The sequence below is a fragment of the Ischnura elegans genome, chromosome 7 (assembly GCF_921293095.1).
Source record: "Ischnura elegans chromosome 7, ioIscEleg1.1, whole genome shotgun sequence".
Lineage (NCBI taxonomy): Eukaryota > Metazoa > Arthropoda > Insecta > Odonata > Coenagrionidae > Ischnura > Ischnura elegans.
In genome coordinates, this window is record NC_060252.1 from 55,456,245 (window position 1) to 55,481,603 (window position 25,359).

Here is a 25,359-nt window from a genome sequence, read left to right on the forward strand (position 1 = left end):
GTTATTAAATGACGCCAGTTGGCAGATCAAGTGCGGTTATAACGATTGAAGGCAGGCTAGAATCTGGCTTTCTGGCTTTGGCATCTGTGAGTGCTAATTGCAACCGCAACGCTCGATGCCTTCCCGCCTTCATTGCTTTACGGTTTCGAACGCGAAATGAGGACACCGTCTGGCGGGCGCGACCCAAGGACGCTTCATCCTGCGGGGTAGACTGCTCCTAGGCACACGAGTTCACTGCGTGCACCTTCCGGCAAGGCGAGCAGTAGCGAAATATGACTTGAAATATATTTTTTTTATTGCTAATTTCCGTTCCAGGGGAAAATTGGAAACTTCAAAAGTAAGTAGTACCTGATTTGAAATAAAAATTCACTTGGTACGTTCCACACCGCGTTCTTTATTTCTGACCATAGTTTCAAAAAAAGGATGTCATTATCAAGAAATGAAATACGGTAAAAAAAATAACTATCAATTATCAAGAAATAAAGTGCCAGTACGGAACGAACCAATTTTAGTTTCATCTCCTGTTTCTTGGATCCAAAAAATAAAGCCACAAACTTTAAACAGATCACGGGTCGGGTCGTTGAAAAATCCGTTGACATTGTGAATTGCAATCTTTTCCAGCGGTATCTGGAGTAAGCTTTTGGCTCGTAAAAAATAATTAGGTAATATACACCAAAATTTGTTATCTTTTGATGGGAAAAATACCTTAAGGTGGTTAAAAAATAATAGACTATGCAAATATAAATAGAAATGGGTATATAAGCTAATTGGCATCTAAAAAGATAAAGAGATACTTTATAGGACAGTCGAGGATACTATAATTTAATTGACCTGATAGGGATTGGTTGATTTATAGAACGTTAGATATATTTAGTGAATAGTATAAAAATACATATTATTATATTTTACAATAGTATAAAAATTAATTATAGAGAGTTTCTGCATGGATTAAATCCAACATTAGCCATTTAAGTACATCGGAGGTAGTACTTTAGATGACTAAGTAGAATGAATATCGCCCACCTATAAATACACACCATAAAAATTCAGGAACCTGGATAGCCCAGTGGTCTGCGAAGTGATCCGGTAATCCAAAGGTCCTTGGTTCGAATCCCAGTTCAGGGGAATTTTTTCACATGGCAATTCATGTATATTTCACCGCCGTTCACGCGGCAGGCTTAGAAATATTACACACACGATAACATTAGATCAGGTAAAACTGAGACAATTGTAAGAAGAGACTATTTACTCTATTTAAATCTGCGAGAATATCAGGGAAAATATGCACTGGTTGAAAACAATTATTTACAACCATTTCTAGAAAATCAACTTCCACCTGGAGCAAGAGTAGGCCAAAATGGAAAAGAAAGGAGTAAATGTCTATCATTGACACTGATAAGGGCATCCTTTAATGAAATAAATTCACATCTGCGAGTAGGAAAAAAATTGTTAAAGTAAAGTTCCCTCGTATAAATCATAAAAAACCCTATGGCAGCCGACATATCATACATTCTCAACTAAAACCTCTGTACGTAGGTTATCTCGATTTCTGAAAGCACTACTCCGTGTCAAGGCTAAGACGAAGACAGTTAAATGCATAAATTTCGGTATTACAACCATGATTTTGGCACGTTACCAAATTCATGGTAAAAAATCATATAATCATGAGGAAAGCTACCATGCATTCCACTGGCAGTGACAAAAATCCTTCATCCCTCAATCACAATTTCACACAATCAAGCGAAGTGAATGAAGGTTAACATCCTTTATAAGTTTTTACAAAATACAAAAACTGTAAAACTAGTAAAAATTTTAGAAATTTTATAAAATTTGGAAGAATCATGACCCCTGTGACACCCCTCCCCTAAATATGCTCCTACCTGTAATCATTGATTTCATGCCTTTAAATGCTATTGATTTCTTCGATTGACCAGCGCACACTAAATTATATTCTAAAATTCCATTCTTGATTGTCTCTACAGCTGGCTGCAGCCCAGCTCACCTTCGACGAGCACCCCGTGCAGCCGCCCGGAAATGCGCTGGACACCGTGGGTTTGGTGCCGAGCGGGGCGCGGGGTCCAAGAGCGAGGGACCTCGCCGCCAGGCACGACGAGCACAACGAAGTGGGCCACCATCACCACCACCACACGCACGTCGACATGATCGACGTCAAATGCGACTCCCGTGGCATGGGGGTGAAGATCGTCTTCAGCGGCCCATTCGACGGAGTCATTTACAGCAAGGGCCACTTCGACAAGGCCAAGTGCAGGTAAGCGAGAGAGAAGATTATCATCACCAATGGACAGAAAATGAGTGACACTAACTGAATGCGAGCTCCCAGGTTGACCTAGCTGGGCTGCCAGTACCATGGTCCAATCATGAGAATAGGGTGGTTTCCTATTATTTTTTTATTGCCTGAATTGAAAGATTATTACTCCTGGAGTACATATTTCACGCTTTTAGATTTTTAAATGATGATATCTATTTTTTACGATTAATGAAAAGTGAAAATTTTCAAGCTCGCGAAAACGCGACGGCTAAGTATGAATGCTGGGAAAAGCCCGTGTGACGTCTGGCTGCTGCTGTGTGAGGCCACCTAGGTGGGAGGCTATGAACGCCGTTACGATGCAGGCTGCTTGCTGCCGAACATGGCGGTACCGTAGAGTACCCTGCTAGCAGGTAGCGCTTGGCTTAAATAAGGATGATTAATACCCTATCAAACGAAGGAAACTTTGTGACCATAGGCAATTTTAATATGTGATTATTAAGAAATGTTTCCCTGAGCTCTGTGCCTCATGCATGCATTGGTAATCTCAGACCATGAAAAACTTCTATCTACACGTATAGAATCTATATCTCTATGACGTCACGTGGAGTGGCATCGCATGGGCGCCAATCTGGCCCTTTTCAAATAAGGATAAAAAGAAAATTTTTTAACGTAACGATTACTCAAATGGTTTCAGACTCAACTAATATGGCTTAGGGCGGCGGCTTACATTTGAATATCATGCGAGGATTAAATGCTTGGGTATGCGTTCCGGTACCTAATTTTTTAGAAACTAAGCACTGCTTGTAATGTCAAGTACATACGACAAAATCTTTACAAATACCTTACTGAGGCGTATTCGAGGTCGTTAAATAGTATCCAACGGAATGCGTAGCGGTTAAATGTAATACGTTGTGAGGACGGAGATTTCCGCGGTGAACGATGAAGTTCTTCATATTCCATTGGGACCGAATTAGTCGAACAAGGTCATCCGTGCCAGCGAAATCGTAGTCTTCACAACATTAACCGATGCGATAGTAACAGAAAATGAGGAGATTCAACGGAATACCTTCTCTTTCGCTCATCTTCACCTGATGGTTGATTTTTCTTCCAGGTACGTGGAACCAGGTGCTGGACAATCAACGTACTCGTTCACCGTTCCCTTAGACGACTGCGGCACGGTGCCTTCTGGGGGATTCGGCCGCTCAGTGGAAAATATAATCGTCATTCAGACTGATGACGTCGTGCAGGTATGTAAACATGGCCCTCGCTTCCACCATTAAATGAACAGAAATACTTCCTCCACGAAAAATACAATATAGGATCCACAAGGCGGCCTCTAAATGTGATGTCACCCACCCCACATTTAAATGGGTTCACAAAATTCGTCACTCTTAAGTCAATGACGGACAAATTGATCCGAGCTTCACGGGGAAATAAGACATAATTAGTGGCGCTAACCCAAATTTGTATACACGATGATGTGATCTATCAAATTCATAACCTTTCAATTCTATTCCTTCCGATCACAAACACTATTCTGCAAAATATTGTAAAAAAGTGGATCGCATTCACTCATCAACGCGCCGCGGACGTTTGTGAAAACCGATTAAAATGCAAATGAAGTGGCAACAGCGATCAGCCTTCTGTGGGATGGAATTGAACCTCATCTATGCAGTCCGCTTGACTTTCTTAATCCAAACAGTGGCGCCGACTCCATGGGGCCCGAGCCCCCTCAAAAAGTCGTTATGGGTGTAAAGAAAAAATGTGTCAGGCTAGTCTATTTTCCCCGAAGTGTCCAGATATCGAGATTAGAGTGATCAGGGTTCTAATGTTGATCATATGACGCTCCTAAAATGCCTAAAAAACTTAAAACTCACTACTTGTAAAATTTCCTGGGGCAAGATCCCCGGTTTGGGCCCCCCCAATATTTTTTGTAAGTCGGCATCCCTGAATCCAAAGAACAAGCTGGAGATCGTAAAGGCTGTTTTACACGAGGCACGTAATTGCGTAGGTTAGAACTGCATTAATTTCTCATTATGGCGTGCAGTCGCGCGAAAACTCGAACGAAATTAGAACAGGGGCTATTTTGCCATCTCACGTTTAAGCATTCTCGCATGCATTCTAGCAATTCACCGCTTTACACGATAAAATTTTGACTGCGCCTTCGCACACATGTCATATTGTGCAATTACGCAAGGGCGTACCCAGGATCAAAACTAGAACTGGTTGTTCAAGTTGTAGGTAAGATTTAAGCATAGAAAAGGTGATTTAAATCAACATTTTAAGGAAACTGTAACAGATCTTTATTTTTTTATTATTTGCTTGTAAAAATATTATTTTCATACATTATATAATTATATAATATTTAGACATATGCGATTTGTGCTTTCAGGGGGGGTCAGCTGCCCTCCCCCCCTGCTCCTCACTGGGAACGCCCATGCAATTACGTGCCCTGTGTAAAAATGCCTTGAGAAAGGATTTATCAATAAAACTTAAATTCTAGCATCTATACTAAACCCTGGTAGCTATTTTTCTCTTATCTTATATTATCCTACGGATATGTCAGCTCTTTGGGCTTCCTCGAATGATATAACCGTCCATGAAGCTCCAGAATACTTATTTGCATTTCTTTAACGTACCACCTAATATGAATTCATGGTGAAGCAAAAACCTAATACTGTTCCGCAAACTTTTATTTGCTGTCGACTAGTTTCGATGGCTATAGCGTCATTATCAAAACAAACAACTTTGTTTTTTTACAGTTTTTTACTGTTTGTCTTGATAATGACGCTGTAGTCATCGAAACTAGTTGACAGCAAATAAAAGTTTGTGGAGCAGTACTGGGTTTATGCTTCCCCATGAATATCTCATTATTCCACCAATTCATGCCAAAATCAGTTGATTTCATAGCCCAATATGAAGATATCCTCTCCCATAGGGTAATATATTTTGATTATTACTAATCTACACGCATCACCATTTGTCTCCAGCAGTAACTATGAAAATATATCATTTTGAAATCAACGATTCAGCTTAAGCTTTGTGAATATCCATGTTGAAATGAAAAATAAACAACCATTGGTAACTTTTCACTGGAAATTTTTATTGGTGTGACACGTTTCAACGCTGAGGCATCATTTTCAAGTACCTACTTAAAAATGACGCCTCGGCAAGTAATGTATAATACCAATAAAAAGTTGCAGTGAAAAGTTACCAAGGTTGTTTATTTTTCTTCAATCTATCTATCTGATAGTCTGTTCCCAAGAGCGAATGATTAATTCAAATATATCATGCGTTTTTACATATCCTAACCAGTTAATCTTAATTTATTTTTAATTCGGCCATATTTTAATTAATTTTGTCACCACAAACGCTCTCCTCCCTGTGCTATCTCTGTAATTTTTATCAATTGCCTTTCCCTCACTCGCTTCAAAAGGAAGTGAAGAATACCACAAGACATATCATCTGCGAGGGTTAATGCAAAATTTTAGGCCTCAAATTACTTAGTTGTACTCATTTTGTTAGCCTATTTGGTGAGGCAAAAATAGCAAAGGCGAGAATAAGAGATGAGGTACACGATACTGCAGCATAGAATATTGCTACGATAAATTATGATTGCCACTTAAGAGTAATGTATGATAACTATTTCAAAGCTCATTTTGTCCCCCGCATTGGGCTTAATTAAAGTATTTAATCCCTACATCTCATTTATCAACAGTGAATACCAATGCAAACTTAACATTTACAAAAAGAAGTACAGCTATGTCGTCCCAACAACAGCCTTTTTATAATCATGAAAAAACCTCAGTTGATAACTAAGTCATTTCATATGTTATTATCAAGATTGAATTCAAACTGAACTAGCATTTAGGCAATTTAATGTCAAGGGAAACATGAAAAAACAGCATAAAAGCAAAAAATTAATTAAAAAAAAAATAGAAAAGAAAATGAGCTGAAAAAATAAAGAGCACAATCAAAGCAGGGATTAATGGTCGCAGAAATTTTCACCATATTCCACTTCTAAATTGTACACAACTTTAGCTACCTAACCGTTAGGATCAGAGACCTCTACTTTAAATTCTTCCATATTTTTTCACAACACTGAAACAACCGAGCTGATCATTAATCCGTATCAATCCATATGCACGCTTGATTATACAAACATTATGTACACAAACTATCTATTCCACTTCATTATTCCCTACATATATCATAATTAAATTCATGGCACACATTGTTACTGTATTTGAACAATGGATACCGAGTTAACAGGTCATACTTGTAAACTTAACTGCTTATTTTCTGAAGTCCCACACAATGAATGACAATATATGAATTCCTATTTCATATTAAAGAAAGTGCAGGAAGCTAACTCATACTTTCCGTAACTAGAGTGCTTTTGGCAGGGATGAAAGAGAACATTAATTTTAATATGACAACAGCATTTCTGGATTATTACAAATTTTATATGACTTCAATGTTATCATTTTCATTTTAATTGCATGAGTCTTGTAATTGTTTTAAAAACTCCTAAGGAATAAATTTCTTATCTTGGGCTCACTCAACCCTAAATAAATTTTGGTGGTTGGCCTATGGTTGACCATCTTTCCTTTCTCCTCAACTAGCAAATACATCCCCGATTTTTGTCATTATAATACTGCTAATCTGATTTTAATTTTTTCTGATTAGGAAATCTGGGATAGCGCAAGGAAGATATCTTGCGCTACAACCGAGAGAAAAGAGAAGACTGTGATATTCAAGCCATTTGTAGTTGATATGTTGGAGGTAGTATCAGTGCCTGTTTCCACAGGCTCAGTTGACTGTTGGATGGACATCCGTCGAGGAGAATATCCAAATGTAAGAACGCTTCTAATATTATTTTTATTGGGGGTAATATTCCTGTAAAGGCATAAAGATATTAAGCTTCACGTGTAAGAGATGAAACCAAAAGGATATTTTTTCAATATTCAAATGTCTCTGAAGGATATAAAAACTACATTCTCGTCATTATCAAACAAAAATTATGACTATTGTGTCTTGACCCCAAGCGAGGGAATAAACAACATCATAAGAAGAAAATTTAACTAAAATCCTTCCTTTCACCGAATTATTTTATGATACCCTAATAACAAATTGAGAAAATAGCTTACAAATAAAAATATTTGATTGATATTGATTCAAATAAATTTTGAGTATGTATATAAAATTCCTAAATTCCTTCAATAAAACTCTCAAATAAAGATACACGCCGTGTATATGCCAGATTTCATGACATAAATATTCCAGTAATGGCCAGGAAACCTAAAACCTATCCTTATTTCAGAATCAAAATCAATAAGCCTTCTGATAATAATAGCAAGACCACAATAATTCCGAAATAAGGATGTCTTACGTTTCCTGACAGTTACTGGAATATTAATGACATATAAAAAAGCTTCAACGAGGCATATTGCTTTATTTTACGGTTATATTAAACTCGAATAACAACCTCCTGTTGCTGAATTTTTAAATCTTAATTCTTGCTGAAGAAGGCAAATTCCCACCTTAAATTTCAACTGTCAAGCCTCCTCTACTCCACAGACTGCTCCAATCGAAGAAGTCATCAAAATCGGAGAAACGCTCACCATTTTGGTCTACCTCAAAGACGAAGAAAACCAATATGACATAAGGGTTAGAGATTGTTGGGCATATGATGGAGAGGATTATGAATCACCCAACACAGCAAGACTCCAGCTAACAGACACGGAAGGTTGTCCAAAGTAAGTACTAAAATTAACTCAAAACTTCTGGTGTGGAAGTAAGCACCCAGTCCCAGTGAGAAATGGGTGGTGGAATCCACGTGGAACCCACGTGGAATCCACGTTGAGTGGTGAATATTTGGTGGTGGTGGATATTGAGTGGTTGAACCCACGTTGATTTCAAGTGGATTTGTGGTGATTAGCATTAAATGTTAAACAGGATTTCTAATTTGTGGAACTTAACTCTCTGGTGACATTGCGTCATTTATCATCCTGAAACCACGCTAGTTATGTGAAAATGTATCGCACATTCTATTTTTATATAATTCGTGGAAAGGCAGCCATGAGAGCGCATGAAAAATCGTAGACACATATATAGAAGGTTTAGCTATAGAGTGGTTGAGGTTTTAATGGTTTTAGGACAGCACCTACTGCTGTTTTAATTTTTCGACCAAATTTCCACGTGGGTTCCACGTTGATTCCACGACCAAAAACACGTGGTATCCACGTTACATCTCCACGTGGGTTCCACGTGGATTCCACCACCCATTTCTCACTGGGGTGAGAAATGGGTGGTGGAACCCACGTGGAGAATTAACGTGGATACCACGTGTTTTTGGTCGTGGAATCAACGTGGAACCCACGTGGAAATTTGGTGGAAAAATTAAAACAGCAGTTGGTGCTGTTCTAAAACCATTAAAACCTCAACCACTCTATATCTAAACCTTCTATATATGTGTCTACGATTTTTCATGTGCTTTCATGGCTGCCTTTCCATGAATTATATAAAAACAGAATGTGAGATAAATTTTCACATAACTAGCGTGGTTTCAGGATGATAAATGACGCAATGTCACCAGAGAGTTAAGTTCCACAAATTAGAAATTCTGTTTAACATTTTATGATAATCACCACAAATCCACTTGAAATCAACGTGGATTCCCCGTGGGTCCAACCACTCAATATCCACCACCACCAAATATCCACCACTCAACGTGGATTCCACGTGGGTTCCACGTGGATTCCACCACCCATTTCTCACTGGGCAAAGTTTCATTATCAGAGCCATTATCATCAGAAATTATAGAGATCCAGGAACTTTACAACGAGACTATTTTTTTTAAATATAGAGTTAAGAGCACATTGGAATAATATACTCCATCAAAGGCTTTAATTGAAATACATTTTCAAAATTAACTTCGAGCTACAGGAGAGAAATTATCTCATGTTATGCTTTAACATGAAATATTCAAGAAGGAATAAATTGGGCATAACATTCTAGGGGGAATACGTAGGCTATATTCAAGTGTTTCCACCACGATTATTTTCCGAATTATGTATTTACAGTGTCTTCATGCCCAGTGAGAAATGGGTGGTGGAATCCACGTGGAACCCACGTGGAGAATTAACGTGGATACCACGTGTTTTTGGTCGTAGAATCAACGTGGAACCCACGTGGAAATTTGGTGGAAAAATTAAAACAGCAGTAGGTGCTGTCCTAAAACCATTAAAACCTCAACCACTCTATAGCTAAGCCTTCTATATATGTGTCTACGATTTTTCATGTGCTCTCATGGCTGCCTTTCCACGAATTATATAAAAATAGAATATGCGATACATTTTCACATAACTAGCGTGGTTTCAGGATGATAAATGACGCAATGTCACCAGAGAGTTAAGTTCCACAAATTAGAAATTCTGTTTACCGTTTTATGCTAATCACCACAAATCCACTTGAAATCAACGTGGATTCCACGTGGGTCCAACCACTCAATATCCACCACCACCAAATATCCACCACTCAACGTGGATTCCACGTGGGTTCCACGTGGACTCCACCACCCATTTCTCACTGGGCATTCTCACAGTTTATTAACAATGATTTCAGTAATTCCACAGTAAACCCTTTACACATGACTACCTACTTGGCATTTTGGTCTTTCAAAATGTTACACACATGACGCGCATTCAGTATAGTTTAAAATTCAGTAATCCTAAAGCTCGACAGCTAATGACTGCACAGCTTGAACGAACCCATAAAAATCATGGTGTCCAGTGTGTCTGCACCACATGATTACTTCATTAAAGTCTACAATAAGCAATGATGTGTATGCAAAAGTATTTAGAAGGAAATTCTATGGATACTGACTCATGAATTGCATGGGAAGAAGGGAGAGATTTGTGAAAGCTTTTTCACATGATACCAAATACCTATGATATGGTAAGTGTCTAACATATCTCTATACAATAAGATGAAATCATAAAATGCTAGATACCAATATTTTTAACATCACCCTGTTTTACAATCATCTGATACTTTCCACGATATTGAGGTACAGCTTTGTTCTAAGCAAGCCCAGAAAAGTTTAGTGTTTTCTATGATAACTATTGACCCAAAAATACCAATATGGTCTACTAATCTGAAGTTTCAAACCCACCTTCAGGAAGAAAAAGCTTATACATTTCTGGAGAAGAACTTACCAGACAGGAAGGACTGGAGCCAGTGTTATTGCCTTCAACAACATTACAGCGTTCAAGTTTCCCGATAAAATGCAAGTTTTCTTGACCTGTAATATTGAGGTAAGATATTTTAATTAATTTTCACAAATATTATCCACAACTGATACTTAATACAATATTCAATAGTTATTGGGAATGACTGATATATTTATATGTTTGCCATTATTCTCTAACCAATAAACCCAAGTATTAATAAAACAGAAACAGTATGCAAGAAGCAAAAAATAATTATGTTTCACCTTTCATGGATAGCTGTTAGCATGTTTACAATAACATTCGAATATGGTGGCATATTAGTGATATTATATCACATGGACTCCCTCCACGTGCTAAAAGATATCCTATAGTTTGATCACATAAAAAGCTATTACAGGCAAAATCAATAAATATGGAAAAATAAACTGATGGAATAAATTAACACCTCATTTTTTACCAATACCAAAGGTCTTTTTAGATGCAAGAGAGAAAGACTGGCTTTCTGAAATCAATGGTAACGGTGGCTATTACGTCATACATAGGGAACGCTGGCTAGGGTGGGCAAGACTATAGTCTCACTATAGTCTTGCCCACACTAGACTATAGACTACGCTCATTTCTGCTAGCAATTTCGAGTGCAGGTATCGGAGGGTCTACTAGCTGAAACATTGGAGCATAAGAGTTTTGAAACTGCCTGAGGTTCTTTCATAACATACTTTCATCAGAGAAAGTAGCTGACCTGCCAAACCTTGAAACCGATTGGTAAATGAAAGAGTAACTTAATATTGTCAAAAACTGAAATAAATTATTTCACCATGTGAACAGTTTCAGTTTGAAGAGGGAGAAAAATTCATTGTTACATCGTAGTACCTATAGTAATGAACGATCATTTCCGTTTATTATCCACAAATTTTCAATACACCCGCTGCATCATAAATGGTTTAGCAGAAAAGGAAGACCTAATTCCTTTATGATGACACTTTTGCATTGTGACCGGTTGGACATTAATTTTGAATAATTATGGTACCTAGATGTCTAAACATCATATAATATCTGGCCAGCAAGCTGCAGAGTAACTAGAATATTATGTTATTGCAAAAAAAACTATTTCAGGGAAAAGTTTTGGTATAAATTAAAACTTTTCCAAGATGTCATTTTGTTAACATCACTTGCATAGTGCTCAATTAACATATAATAACTCAGAATTTTCAGAACACACATAAGTTTATTACCAAGAAGAAAGAGCTCAGATGTGGGAGACATATATGTATAGTTGTATTTAAAAGCAAAAAATTTTACAGGATTAAAATAGTACGAAATAAGAGAAATGAGTGGATGGGATAGCTTTCAAATTACATAATCTTCAGATTGTTGACTAGTGATGATGACGAAGGATCATACAAGAAAGATTAAGCAAACAAAACGCAGAACAATAATTAAAAAATTCTACATTATATCATCCGCAAAGGCCTGACAACATTATGTGTATAATTAGATTATGACTCCAGTTAAGTTAGTAACCCTAATCAACGGTAAATAATAGTACGTTTATCATGTAGAGTAGTACATATTTTTCATGAAGCATATCAACTTATTCCTATATTGATATTATAATTTTAAATATATCCCATATTAATGAGATAATCAATAATGATTCATAAAAAGTTCAAAGTTTGAAAAAATAAATTTCATGGTATTCGGTTAATCCACATTTTAGGACACTTTTCTAAATAAAAAAATTGATAACCTTTAATTGAAAATTTAACAATCAACAGATTTGCCAAGGAGAATGTGATGGACGATGTTCTGGTGAACCCACTACACCAGTAACATTTAGTACACCAAGACCAGGACAAGAAACAACGGCCCTGTGCAGCTACGGAAGTAAAGATCCAAGATGTCAGACTGAAAGACCAACCACAAGTAGGCCTAACTGCTATCCTGGCAGCAGCGATCCACGTTGCCCGAAGCCACAACCTAACACAAGTCCACCATGCTATCCAGGTAGCACAGATCCTCGGTGTCCAAAGCCAACACCGACTACGACGCAAAAACCTGTGTGTTACCCAGGAAGTACTGATCCAAGGTGCCCTAGGCCAACACCACCACCCACAACAAAACCACCATGCTATCCAGGTAGTACAGACCCACAATGCCCTCCAAACTGCTACCCTGGCAGTACAGATCCAAGGTGTCCAAAACCTACACCAACAACGACAAAAAAACCTGTTTGTTACCCAGGAAGCACGGACCCCAGATGTCCAAAGCCAACTCCACCTCCAACCACAACAAAACCACCATGCTATCCAGGTAGCACAGACCCACGATGTCCTCCGAACTGTTATCCCGGCAGTACAGATCCAAGGTGTCCAAAACCTACACCAACAACGACACAAAAACCTGTATGCTACCCAGGAAGCACAGATCCCAGGTGTCCCAGACCAACGCCACCTCCGACCACCACGAAGCCTCCATGCTATCCAGGAAGTAAAGATCCTCGTTGCCCTCAAACAACACCAACACCAGTTTGTTATCCAGGAAGCAACGATCCAAGATGCCCCAGACCATTCACCACAAGTACGACAGAAAAACCTAATTGTTATCCAGGAAGTGCCGATCCAAGATGTCCCAAGCCTCCGCCTACAACAACAACGCGTAGGCCACTTTGCTACCCGGGAAGTACAGATCCAAGATGTCCACAACCAACTCCACCGTCAACTACTAAGAAATCGGTATGCTACCCAGGAAGCAACGATCCAAGCTGTGTAACACCTTATCCCCCAGCAACAACCCCGAATCAACCTTTGTGCTACCCTGGAAGTAAATTACCACAATGCCAACCTCAACCACCGCCAACAACTCCAAGACCACCTAATTGTTATCCCGGAAACAAAGATCCCCGCTGCCCAAAACCAACACCAAGTACAACCCAAAAACCGATTTGCTACCCTGGTAGTACAGACCCCAGATGTCCTCGACCGACACCACCACCAACAACCACTAAGGCCCCTTGCTATCCAGGGAGTACGGATCCAAAATGCCCCCCTAATTGCTACCCAGGAAGCACGGACCCCAGATGCCCGAGACCGACACCTCCACCAACAACAACGAAACAACCGTGTTACCCGGGCAGTACTGATCCACGTTGTCCACCAAGATGTTACCCAGGAAGTACGGATCCCAGGTGCCCGAAGCCGACGCCTCCACCAACCACCACGAAATCGCCGTGCTATCCAGGAAGCACCGACCCAAGATGTCCTCCAAATTGTTATCCAGGGAGTACCGATCCTAGATGTCCAAAACCAACACCAACTACGACACAAAAACCAGTGTGTTACCCAGGAAGTGCGGACCCAAGGTGCCCAAGGCCCACACCAACGCCAACGACCAAACCACCATGCTATCCCGGAAGCACCGACCCTAAATGTCCTCCAAATTGCTATCCCGGTAGTACGGATCCTAGATGTCCAAAGCCAACTCCGAGTACGACACAAAAACCAGTGTGTTACCCAGGAAGTACGGACCCACGGTGCCCTAAACCCACTCCTCCGCCAACGACAAAACCACCATGCTATCCCGGAAGCACCGACCCTAAATGTCCTCCCAATTGCTATCCCGGTAGTACGGATCCTAGATGTCCAAAGCCAACGCCGAGTACGACACAAAAACCAGTGTGTTACCCAGGAAGTACGGATCCACGGTGCCCTAGACCCACTCCTCCGCCAACGACAAAACCACCATGCTATCCCGGAAGCACCGACCCTAAATGTCCTCCAAATTGCTATCCCGGTAGTACGGATCCTAGATGTCCAAGGCCAACGCCGAGTACGACACAAAAACCAGTGTGTTACCCAGGAAGTACAGATCCACGGTGCCCTAGACCCACTCCTCCGCCAACGACAAAACCACCATGCTATCCCGGAAGCACCGACCCTAAATGTCCTCCCAATTGCTATCCCGGTAGTACGGATCCTAGATGTCCAAAGCCAACGCCGAGTACGACACAAAAACCAGTGTGTTACCCAGGAAGTACGGATCCAAGGTGTCCAAGGCCCTCACCTCCGCCTACAACGACAAAACCACCGTGCTACCCTGGAAGCACCAACCCAAGATGTCCTCCAAATTGCTATCCTGGAAGTACAGATCCAAGATGTCCAAAACCAACACCGACTACAACACAAACACCGGAGTGTTACCCAGGAAGCACTGACCCAAGGTGCCCACCTCCTTACCCACCGGCCACAACACCAGCAAAACCCTTTTGCTATCCCGGAAGTAGGCTCCCTCAATGCCAACCTCCAACAACACCCACACCGACTTGTTTTAAAGGTAGCACCGACCCACGATGCGCAAGAACTACAACTGAAAAACCTGTATGTTATCCAGGAAGCAATGATCCGAGATGTCCAAGGCCACCACCACCGTCAACGACCCCTAAACCTAATTGCTATCCGGGAAGCACCGACCCGCGATGCCCCAGGCCACCGCCAACGACGCCGAAGCCCAATTGCTATCCAGGAAGCAATGATCCGAGATGCCCAAGGCCGCCACCACCGTCAACGACGCCTAAACCGAATTGCTATCCGGGAAGCACCGACCCGCGATGTCCCAGGCCCCCACCACCGCCAACGACGCCTAAACCGAATTGCTATCCGGGTAGTACCGACCCGCGATGCCCCAGGCCACCACCACCATCAACGACGCCGAAGCCCAATTGCTATCCAGGAAGCAATGATCCGAGGTGTCCAAGGCCGCCACCACCGTCAACCACCCCTAAACCTAATTGCTATCCGGGAAATAACGACCCGCGATGCCCCAGGCCACCACCACCATCAACGACGCCGAAGCCTAAATGCTATCCAGGAAGCAATGATCCGAGATGTCCAAGGCCGCCACCACCGTCAACGACGCCTAAACCGAATTGCTATCCGGGTAGTACCGACCCGCGATGCCCCAGGCCACCACCACCATCAACGACGCCGAAGCCTAATTGCTATCCAGGGAGCAGTGATCCGAGGTGTCCAAGGCCGCCACCACCATCAACGACGCCGAAGCCTAATTGCTATCCAGGGAGCAGTGATCCGAGGTGTCCAAGGCCGCCACCACCGTCAACGACGCCTAAACCGAATTGCTATCCGGGTAGTACCGACCCGCGATGCCCCAGGCCACCACCACCATCAACGACGCCGAAGCCCAATTGCTATCCAGGAAGCAATGATCCGAGGTGTCCAAGGCCGCCACCACCGTCAACCACCCCTAAACCTAATTGCTATCCGGGAAATAACGACCCGCGATGCCCCAGGCCACCACCACCATCAACGACGCCGAAGCCTAATTGCTATCCAGGAAGCAATGATCCGAGATGTCCAAGGCCGCCACCACCGTCAACGACGCCTAAACCGAATTGCTATCCGGGTAGTACCGACCCGCGATGCCCCAGGCCACCACCACCATCAACGACGCCGAAGCCTAATTGCTATCCAGGGAGCAGTGATCCGAGGTGTCCAAGGCCGCCACCACCATCAACGACGCCGAAGCCTAATTGCTATCCAGGGAGCAGTGATCCGAGGTGTCCAAGGCCGCCACCACCGCCAACGACGCCTAAACCGAATTGCTATCCGGGTAGTACCGACCCGCGATGCCCCAGGCCACCACCACCATCAACGACGCCGAAGCCCAATTGCTATCCAGGAAGCAATGATCCGAGGTGTCCAAGGACGCCACCACCGTCAACCACCCCTAAACCTAATTGCTATCCGGGAAATAACGACCCGCGATGCCCCAGGCCACCACCACCATCAACGACGCCGAAGCCTAATTGCTATCCAGGAAGCAATGATCCGAGATGTCCAAGGCCGCCACCACCGTCAACGACGCCTAAACCGAATTGCTATCCGGGTAGTACCGACCCGCGATGCCCCAGGCCACCACCACCATCAACGACGCCGAAGCCTAATTGCTATCCAGGGAGCAGTGATCCGAGGTGTCCAAGGCCGCCACCACCGTCAACGACCCCTAAACCTAATTGCTATCCGGGAAGCACCGACCCGCGATGTCCCAGGCCGCCACCACCGTCAACGACGGCTAAACCTAATTGCTATCCGGGAAATAACGACCCGCGATGCCCCAGGCCACCACCACCATCAACGACGCCGAAGCCTAATTGCTATCCAGGAAACAATGATCCGAGATGCCCAAGGCCGCCTCCACCGTCAACGACCCCTAAACCTAATTGCTATCCGGGTAATACCGACCCGCGATGCCCCAGGCCACCACCACCATCAACGACGCCGAAGCCCAATTGCTATCCAGGGAGCAGTGATCCGAGGTGTCCTAGGCCGCCACCACCGTCAACCACCCCTAAACCTAATTGCTATCCGGGAAATAACGACCCGCGATGCCCCAGGCCACCACCACCGTCAACGACGCCTAAGCCCAATTGCTATCCAGGGAGCAATGATCCGAGATGCCCAAGGCCGCCACCACCGTCAACGACCCCTAAACCAAATTGCTATCCGGGTAGTACTGACCCGCGATGTCCCACGCCACCACCACCGTCAACGACGCCTAAGCCCAATTGCTATCCAGGAAGCAGTGACCCAAGATGCCCAAGGCCTCCACCACCATCAACGACCCCAAAACCGAATTGCTATCCAGGGAGTACAGACCCGCGATGCCCAAGGCCACCACCTCCAACAACTACTTCAAAACCTTTATGCTACCCAGGAAGCAATGATCCTCGGTGTCCTCCGCCAACTCCACCAAACCGTCCTAATTGTTATCCCAGTAACAATGATCCCCGTTGTCCCCCGGAACCATCCTATTTGCCACCGGTAACAGAGGTACCAAATTGCTATCCAGGAAGCACCGACCCTCAGTGCCCCAGGACTCCCCCAACGACGACAACAACAGCCAGACCACTTTGCTACCCCGGCAGTACCGACCCGCGCTGCCCAAGGCCTACGCCTCCATCAACCACGGCCAAACCAGTTTGTTATCCGGGCAGTTCAGACCCAAGATGCCCTAGGCCTCCACCACCGTCAACGACCCCAAAACCGAATTGCTATCCGGGTAGCACCGACCCACGATGCCCCAAACCACCACCACCACCACCAACGACCCCGAAGCCCAATTGCTATCCAGGAAGCATTGATCCGAGATGTCCAAGGCCGCCACCACCATCAACGACGGCTAAACCGAATTGCTATCCGGGTAGTACCGACCCGCGATGCCCCAGGCCACCACCACCATCAACGACGCCGAAGCCCAATTGCTATCCAGGAAGCAATGATCCGAGATGCCCAAGGCCGCCACCACCGTCAACGACGCCTAAACCGAATTGCTATCCGGGTAGTACCGACCCGCGATGCCCCAGGCCACCACCACCATCAACGACGCCGAAGCCAAATTGCTATCCAGGAAGTAATGATCCGAGATGTCCAAGGCCGCCACCACCATCAACGACGCCTAGACCTAATTGCTATCCGGGAAATAACGACCCGCGATGCCCCAGGCCACCACCACCATCAACGACGCCGAAGCCCAATTGCTATCCAGGAAGCAATGATCCGAGGTGTCCAAGGCCGCCACCACCGTCAACCACCCCTAAACCTAATTGCTATCCGGGAAATAACGACCCGCGATGCCCCAGGCCACCACCACCACCATCAACAACGCCGAAGCCCAATTGCTATCCAGGAAGTAATGATCCGAGATGTCCAAGGCCGCCACCACCGTCAACGACGCCTAGACCTAATTGCTATCCGGGAAGCACCGACCCGCGATGCCCCAGGCCACCACCACCATCAACGACGCCAAAGCCCAATTGCTATCCAGGAAGCAATGATCCAAGATGCCCAAGGCCGCCACCACCATCAACGACCCCTAAACCGAATTGCTACCCTGGCAGTGCCGACCCGCGATGCCCAAGGCCTACACCTCCACCGACCACCGCCAAACCAGTTTGTTATCCTGGCACTACAGACCCAAGATGCCCAAGGTACTTATAATTACTTCTTTTATGTCAAAACATTTTACACATTAACAGTTTTTTCATTTTGTATTCTATTTCATGCTACAGCAAGGTATCACCTAATAATGGGCGGACAAAAGAGTAACTTTAAGATATGAAATGCCACATGTAAAACTTTTAACATGAGACAGGCACTCTTTTATTATCATTTCTTATCGTACAAAGTATAGTGCATTATGTGGAAGGGTTTACTATGACCATTAAGCTGGGAACATTTTTTTTACTCAGGAAACCAAGTTTTAGAAGAAATAAGCTCAATTTCAGCAAAATTAAGGCAATATATTACTGCCTTAAAATGCATACTTTACCTGTTCATGACTTTTTCTGCTGATATGGCCTATTTAATGACCTAACCAAGCAAATTTTTTCCAATGCCACAAAAATGGTCTTCATGCACTGCAGATCTGCAGCTCGAGCTAGTCTGTTATTTCAGTTTTTTTTTTTTAATCCTATAATACTGAAATAACATCACTAAAAATGTATGAAGAAATATCATGTTAAAATATTTCTTTTGAGTGTAGGTCAACGTAAAAAGGAGGCACTATCTTTACGTTGACCTACACTCCAAGAAATATTTTAACATGGATTAAACATGGTCAAGATAAGGAGGAAAAAAATTAATATTTAAAGAAATATCATCCAAATAATTAATATTTAATAAAAAAACAACAAATGTAATTTTACATTATTTGTTTACGTAATTCTTATAATTGCCAAATGCTTATTTGTTTTTTTAAGGCAACACTCAGTATTACTGAGTTTTAAGATATTCCTCTTAAAGTTGCTCTGCCTGCATGGTCATTACTTATATTCTGGAAAGCATGGCTAAATACTACATTATAATCTGCAGATAAAATTATTGAAATGCCTCAGGTATGAGACAGGAATAATGAGAGCCCCAATACATCAGTTAGAACATCTTTTTTATGCACTTAAAGGTATGGGAACAGGGGGCAGAGTGAAACAAATAATCAAAATTTAGTTGTAGATCCACTTTTATTTATTCCAATGGCGTTTTGATACATAGGATAATGAGATGCCTATTTGCCCATTGTACAACACAAATTTCATAGCTGAGAAATATTTTCTAGTGTCTGTGATTATAATTTTAAATGAACCGTGCATTTGTTTCACTGTGCCCCACATAGAGGAACCATAAGTATTTCAGTCAATGATCAAAATTTCAGATTCTTCTTTGTGGCAATAAGCCGCTTTATGTTTCAAGTTGGCCTCAGGGGTAGCAGGGTAAAGCCTTTGCCTGCTAATCTTGGGATTATGGGTTCGAGTCCTACTTGAGTGGGTATTTAAAGTTTAAACACTCAAGGCATGGATATGTATGCCCAGTTCTGTTTGACAGGTCCCTGGAAAACCTGATTAACGGATTAGCCTCTTGCAATTACAGGACCAATGGAATCATTAAAAATGCAAAAATATATTTTAAGCACCTAAAATTTTAAAATCTCTACCTCAATTTTTTAATAAGGGTTTTATAAAAAAAATGAATTTTTAGGTATTCAAACAAACATAAATTAGGTACTCTTATTGCACCACAGGGGATACTAGGAAGGACTGGGACACATTTTCGTATACAATTTTTGTGAAAATATTTATTATTGGCCTAAATCAGTTTTTTTGGAATACTTAGCTGCCTTAACCCTTCTGAATTCCATAGAAAATTTCTCGAGAAATTAGAATACGTGAATACTGAGTAACTTAGCATTTTATGAACATATTACATTTGTCCCCTCCCTCATTCCGGGAGGCATGGGACGGTTAAGTGGGAGGATTGGGACACTTATCTAAATGTGCAAAAATGGTAAGAAAAATAAATGATTGATTCACAATTCATAACTAGGGGGGGCAAGCCATGGCCAAGTAGTGACATTTTATCTTGGAAAAGGTGAATGAAACCAACATTTTAAGAGAATTATAACAGCGACTTATTAGTTAATGAAATTATTTCCTTGAAAATATAGTATTATTTTAGTTACATATCTTGTACTAATACATAAAATTTTTCGTGGGTTTAAAGAAAATTTGTTGGATACTTCTGTTTCAATTCAGTGGGTACTGTTTTTGCTTAAAGACTTTTGAGATTTTATGCTTCTGGAGGGGGGGGGGGAGCTGTCCCCCCCCTTGCCCCTCGCTGGTATGCCCATGAACTAGATATAGAAGTTATTTCAGATCACATTTATACGATTTATGGTAGTAGTGAGAATTCAATTTCAGAAAAATATCTTTTTTCTCTATGAAAGTAATGTCTTCTTGTTGTCTTCTAAAAATTATAAATTGGCTCCCCTTTTTTTTGCATGAATTTTACATTGTATCCATCATCATACTCATTACCACAACCTTTCCCTGTGTAGTACAAAATAGAAAAACCTTATCACATATCAGATTACTTTTAAAACATTACCCAGCCACTGTCCTTGGAAGCTAATGCTTACAGTGCATGTCTTAATATTGCAGATTTAGATGAATTCTTTACTCTTGCTACCTCTCTCACACTGTTACTTTCATCAAAAATCATCTCTACAGCTTCCAGAATGGTACAATGTGGCACTAGTACCCTATCTGGATTTTTTCACTGGTACCATTCTGGATCACTTATGAGGCATAATCAGGGGTGCCGACTTATAAAAAATATTGGGGGGGCCCATATCGGAGGTCTTGCCCCGGGAAGATGCTAAATTCAAAGTGTGTCGCAGCACCGAAACAACATCATGATTCACACCACTTGATTCAGTTAACCTGCTTAACCTTATAATTATTTGTTTTTACACATTGTTGAATTTATTTTAAAAGGTAACTATCGTCAATCATGGGAAATAAAAATTACCAATATATTTTTGTGATTTCGCAAAGCATAATATGTATAACTTAATTATTTTCTTGAGTTATTGAGGGGGCTCCGCCCCCCCAAACGAATCTTTGAGGGGGCTCGGGCCCCCTCAGGCCCCATGGAGTCGGCGCCACTGGGCATAATTACCTAATACTTAAAATTAACTGCTTTATAAAATAAAACTTAAAAAATAATAGAGCTTGGAAGGAGTGAAACACTGTCCCATTCCACCCACATATCTGATGACCCAGACTCCCTTATGGGTCATTTTGTATTTTACATGTATCATTATAGGCTTTAAGAAGCAACTATGTACATCATGGGTGTACCCAGCAGGGGCAGGGGGTGAACAACTGCCCCACCTAGAAGCAAAAAAAAATTTAGATCAAAACAAAAGTTTTGAACAAATTTTCCTTTTGAATAAAAATGATATTTAAGTAAATAGTAAAGGATATGGAACTAAAATAAAAATAATTTTTTTCAAGCAAATAATTATAAAAACTAATAAATTGCTGTTATAATTTCCTTCAAATTTTGGTTTCATTAACGTTTGCTGTGCAAAATAGTTACAACTTGAACGACCACAGCTAGTTTTGCCCACCCCCCTTGAGTTTTGATTCTGGGTACACCCATGAACTAGATATTATTAAAATTACCAGTTATACACCTGAAAGACATAAATTTTCATCAGTGCTTCCAGAGAGAGTAAGTCATAATTAAAATAATAGAAACTTAAAGTTAATCATTCTCAGGAAAGTTACCAAAATTGGTGTGAAAACCAATATCCTCTTCTTAACTCACATTCACAGGAGTGAGCCAGGAGCCATTTCAGGAGGAAATGCAGCTACTGCTTCTCATACATGTGAGAAAAGCAAGAGCTAAAATACTTAAATTAAGAGAGGGAAATTTGAACTGTCCCTAACCTCCCACTATCCCATTCCTCCCTTTTTTCCCCTACACATAAAAAAAACAATTTTAAATCATGATTTCTCTACCATCAAATATCCAGAATAGGAAGCAACATGATATTTTTCAAAAAGATAATCCGATATTGACACTACAGTCCTAAATTGATAACTCATTCTTTTCCAGGCCTCCTCCACCTACAACAACGCCAAAGCCAGTGTGCTACCCTGGAAGTAATGATCCAAGATGCCCACAACCAACAACCACATCAAAACCAACATGCTACCCCGGGAGCACGGATCCACGCTGCCCTCGACCAACACCCACCACAACAGTAAAACCTGTCTGCTATCCTGGAAGCACTGATCCTCGTTGCCCAAGGCCGACACCTACAACTACACCAAAGCCAGTATGCTACCCTGGAAGTAATGATCCCAGATGCCCTAAACCACCGACAACCACAACTAAACCCCCATGCTACCCCGGAAGTACAGATCCTCGCTGTCCACGGCCTCCTACCCCGTCCACCACTCAGAAACCTAATTGCTACCCAGGAAGTAAGGACCCACGGTGTCCTCGACCACCCCCTCCCACAACGACTTTAAAACCACTATGCTACCCCGGAAGTAACGATCCACGTTGCCCTCCCCCGACGCCAGTAACAACAGCCCGACCAAGATGTTACCCAGGCAGTAACGATCCCCTCTGTCATGTCGGGCCACCATACCTTCCACCCACAACTGAAAAACCAAACTGCTATCCAGGGAGTAATGATCCTCGTTGCCCACGACCACCAACTACTACCACCAGACCTCCATGCTACCCAGGAAGCCCTGATCCAAGATGCCCTAGACCTCCACCTCCACCTACTACCACCAGACCTCCATGCTACCCAGGAAGCACTGATCCACGTTGTCCAAAGCCCCCACCTCCACCTACTACCACCAGACCTCCATGCTATCCAGGAAGCACTGATCCAAGATGCCCTAGACCTCCACCTCCACCTACTACCACCAGACCTCCATGCTACCCAGGAAGCACTGATCCACGTTGTCCTAAGCCCCCACCTCCACCTACTACCACCAGACCTCCATGCTATCCAGGAAGCACTGATCCAAGATGCCCTAGACCTCCACCTCCACCTACTACCACCAGACCTCCATGCTACCCAGGAAGCACTGATCCACGTTGTCCTAAGCCCCCACCTCCACCTACTACCACCAGACCTCCATGCTATCCAGGAAGCACTGATCCAAGATGTCCTAGACCTCCACCTACACCTACTACCACCAGACCTCCATGCTACCCAGGAAGCACTGATCCACGTTGTCCAAAGCCCCCACCTCCACCTACTACGACCAGACCGCCATGCTATCCAGGAAGCCCTGATCCAAGATGCCCTAGACCTCCACCTCCACCGACTACCACCAGACCTCCATGCTACCCAGGAAGCACTGATCCACGTTGTCCTAAGCCCCCACCTCCACCTACTACCACCAGACCTCCATGCTATCCAGGAAGCCCTGATCCAAGATGTCCTAGACCTCCACCTCCACCCACTACCACCAGACCTCCATGCTACCCAGGAAGCACTGATCCACGTTGTCCTAAGCCCCCAACTCCACCTACTACGACCAGACCGCCATGCTATCCAGGAAGCCCTGATCCAAGATGCCCTAGACCTCCACCTCCACCGACTACCACCAGACCTCCATGCTACCCAGGAAGCACTGATCCACGTTGTCCTAAGCCCCCACCTCCACCTACTACCACCAGACCTCCATGCTATCCAGGAAGCCCTGATCCAAGATGCCCTAGACCTCCACCTCCACCTACTACCACCAGACCTCCATGCTACCCTGGAAGCACTGATCCACGTTGTCCTAAGCCCCCACCTCCACCTACTACCACCAGACCTCCATGCTATCCAGGAAGCCCTGATCCAAGATGCCCTAGACCTCCACCTCCACCTACTACCACCAGACCTCCATGCTACCCAGGAAGCACTGATCCACGTTGTCCAAAGCCCCCACCTCCACCTACTACGACCAGACCACCATGCTATCCAGGAAGCCCTGATCCAAGATGCCCTAGACCTCCACCTCCACCTACTACCACCAGACCTCCATGCTACCCAGGAAGCAATGATCCACGTTGTCCAAAGCCCCCACCTCCATCTACTACCACCAGACCTCCTTGCTATCCAGGAAGCCCTGATCCAAGATGCCCTAGACCTCCACCACCCTCTACAACTCCCAAGCCAGTTTGTTACCCAGGCAGCACTGACCCTAGGTGTCCAGCTCCTTATCCTCCAGCAACCACACCTAAAGTGCAACTTTGTTATCCTGGAAGCAATGAACCTCACTGCCAAAAGTCAACACCACCAACATGTTACCCAGGAAGCAGGGATCCAAGATGTCAACCAACCACAACAGAAGAACCAGGGTGTTTCCCAGGAAGTAGAGACCCTAGATGCCCAATTGCTGATCCAACTGGCACTACAATTACACCTGTATGTTACCCAGGAAGCCCAAATCCTAAGTGCCAAACTCCATCGACAACTGCAAGGCCAGGTTGTTATCCAGGAAGTAGAGACCCACAGTGCACAAGGCCTCCACCATCATCAACAACACAAAGGCCTGTATGCTATCCTGGGAGCAATGACCCAAGATGCACAAGACCTACAAGGCCTCCAACTAAAAATCCATCAAAGAAACCACTCTGCTATCCTGGAACAACAGATAAACGTTGCTACTCAACAACTGAGGCCCCAACTCCAAGACCAGGTTGCCTTCCAGGAGTTCCAGGAGAGAACTGCACAGATGATTCCACAATTATCACAGACAATAAGGTCCCTCTCTGCGAGCCTGGATCTACCGACCCCAGATGCATTACCACTAAGCCTGATATAACATGTGAATTTGGCTCAAAAAGGCCCGAATGTTTACCTACTCGCAGACCAGTGACTCCAACACGTAGGCCTATTCCCACACCATCTATACCTCATGAGAAGGATGACTACCACTCCAAGGATGATGACCCAACATACCATGCCTTCCATTCATGTAAGTTATTA

The 25,359-nt window shown here is 43.2% G+C and overlaps 1 protein-coding gene across 1 annotated transcript in view; it reads left to right on the top strand.

The window, feature by feature from the left end:
• Nucleotides 1-25,359, top strand: part of LOC124162230 (mucin-2-like) — a 51,465-nt gene that overhangs the window by 20,929 nt on the left and 5,177 nt on the right. The window contains exons 3-9 of the mRNA XM_046538689.1: nucleotides 1,983-2,269; nucleotides 3,381-3,516; nucleotides 6,959-7,126; nucleotides 7,850-8,028; nucleotides 10,452-10,587; nucleotides 12,279-18,502; nucleotides 22,470-25,348. Coding sequence (XP_046394645.1) covers nucleotides 1,983-2,269; nucleotides 3,381-3,516; nucleotides 6,959-7,126; nucleotides 7,850-8,028; nucleotides 10,452-10,587; nucleotides 12,279-18,502; nucleotides 22,470-25,348 — 10,009 coding nt within the window. The remainder of the gene's footprint in view (nucleotides 1-1,982; nucleotides 2,270-3,380; nucleotides 3,517-6,958; nucleotides 7,127-7,849; nucleotides 8,029-10,451; nucleotides 10,588-12,278; nucleotides 18,503-22,469; nucleotides 25,349-25,359) is intronic.